The sequence below is a fragment of the Fopius arisanus genome, unplaced genomic scaffold (genome assembly GCF_000806365.1).
Source record: "Fopius arisanus strain USDA-PBARC FA_bdor unplaced genomic scaffold, ASM80636v1 scaffold00002, whole genome shotgun sequence".
Taxonomy (NCBI): domain Eukaryota; kingdom Metazoa; phylum Arthropoda; class Insecta; order Hymenoptera; family Braconidae; genus Fopius; species Fopius arisanus.
The window spans coordinates 2,031,234-2,033,128 of record NW_011887741.1 but is presented as its reverse complement, the minus strand read 5'-3'; the positions used below and the strand labels follow the sequence as shown (position 1 = coordinate 2,033,128).

Here is a 1,895-nt window from a genome sequence, read left to right as displayed (position 1 = left end):
AAAAAAAAAATCCTCTCAGGTCAGGTCTCCTACATAGCATTACGTCACAATTGATTTTTCACTTCACAGAGGGTCATTTTTTGTTTTTATCGTCAAGTTCATCGACAGGCTTCCAAAACTCAACGAAAATTTAAAGCACCGAGGAAAAAAAAATTCTTCTGCCACGTATTTTGATAAAAATGTTATTTCTCCGTAAGATTTCGAGTAGGTATTGATAATAATTTTGCTCCCTAGAGAGATTATGCTGATTGCCTTGAATTAATTCCTGAAAACCCCATTTAAAAATAACTAATAATAATGACTAGAGTTTTTTAGAATTTATTTTTCCATTCCGAGTATTTAAATCTGAATACAGAATTCATTCACCCCGCGAGTGGTGGGGTATTCCCATGATTATTATTAGACTAGATTAGACTTCGACATTGATTTAGAGATGAACGTATCAGTGGAGTCTCTCCAAGAAATAAAAAAAACCAATCGTACAAAAATAAATAAATCCCCTAAAACGCAATAGAATACTGAATTAGCGAATGAGAGATAAATATTGAGTGCCTAAACTAAAAAGCTGCCCACTCTGTTTATTTTTTTACCAGGAAATCTGCTGGTGATTCTGGTAGTGATGTACTCCAGACGAATGCAGGGAATAACGAATTTTTTCCTGGCAAATTTGGCCCTGGCAGACTTGTGCGTTGGTATATTCTGCGTCTACCAGACACTGATAAATTACTTGATGAACTGCTGGAGGCTGGGTGATTTCCTCTGCAAGACGTATATGTTTGTACCAGCGCTGTCGTACACCGCCAGCATAATGATCCTTGTCTTGGTCTGCGTGGAGCGATATCTAGCCATCATTCACCCCATAAAGTGCAGATCAATGCTCACGAGAGGTAGGCTGAGGGCTATAGTAGCTGTTGTCTGGATATTAGCAGCTATTTATGCATCACCAAGATTCATCTACGTGGAGACGTACCACCACGAGCTCAAATCTGGAAGTCTCGACATCATCTGCATGGCCAACATGAAGAAGCACAACAGAAATGTCCTCGACTTTGTCAATCTCATCCTCCTTTATCTTATTCCTCTGTTTCTTATGTGCTGTCTGTACACGAGAATTGCTATTGGCCTTTGGAAAAGTAGTACTGCTTTCAGTGGACCTGGACTCGTCGCCAGGACGAGGAATGGAAGGGTCCAACATGTTCACGCTTCCAGTAAAAATGTTCTCAAAGCTAGGAGAGGCGTTATCAGGTGAGCATTATCATAACGTAATCTCCTCCCGAGAGCTTCGGTAAATCCTCACGGAAAATTCTTTTCCGGTTTGAAGTGTGAAATTCTACTCGAGAATATCGAAAAATTAAAAAATTAATAAAACAACCGTATAATTAGAAAATTATAAAAAGAGTTTCCGAAACAAATTTTTGAAAAACTTTCCAAAACATTCCCCAAAAATAGGATGATTTTATTTCCCCATTTTTTTTGTTTCAAAAAAAAAAATTCTGAAAAGTTTTCTCGAAATTTTTTGAAAATTCGGAATAAATATTCCGATTACAATTTTTTTTACCCGAAAAATTCGTCGCTTAGGAGTTAATTATCTGGAGGAGAACAAAGAATTCTCTTTTAAATAGCAATAAATAATAATAAATAACAATAAATAATAATAAATAACAATAAATAATAATAAATAACAATAAATAATGATAAATAATATCATGAATATGCGTCAAAGAATATTTTCTCTTGTTGAATTGCAGAATGCTGATAGCAGTGGTGGTGATGTTCGCAGTTTGCAATTTTCCTCAACAAGCTCGTCTGCTATGGCGCCATTGGGATTCAGGTTACGAAAGTAACTCCCACTTCAGTACAATTCTAACAGTATCAACATTTCTCCTGTCCTACCT

The 1,895-nt window shown here is 36.3% G+C and overlaps 1 protein-coding gene across 1 annotated transcript in view; it reads left to right on the top strand.

Moving 5' to 3' along the window:
• The window catches only part of LOC105267073 (allatostatin-A receptor), a gene marked incomplete at its 5' end in the record, with an annotated part of 44,232 nt that overhangs the window by 41,363 nt on the left and 974 nt on the right, over positions 1-1,895 (top strand). The window contains 2 exon segments of the mRNA XM_011305688.1: positions 594-1,245; positions 1,749-1,895. Of these exon segments, the coding sequence (XP_011303990.1) occupies positions 594-1,245; positions 1,749-1,895 (799 nt within the window).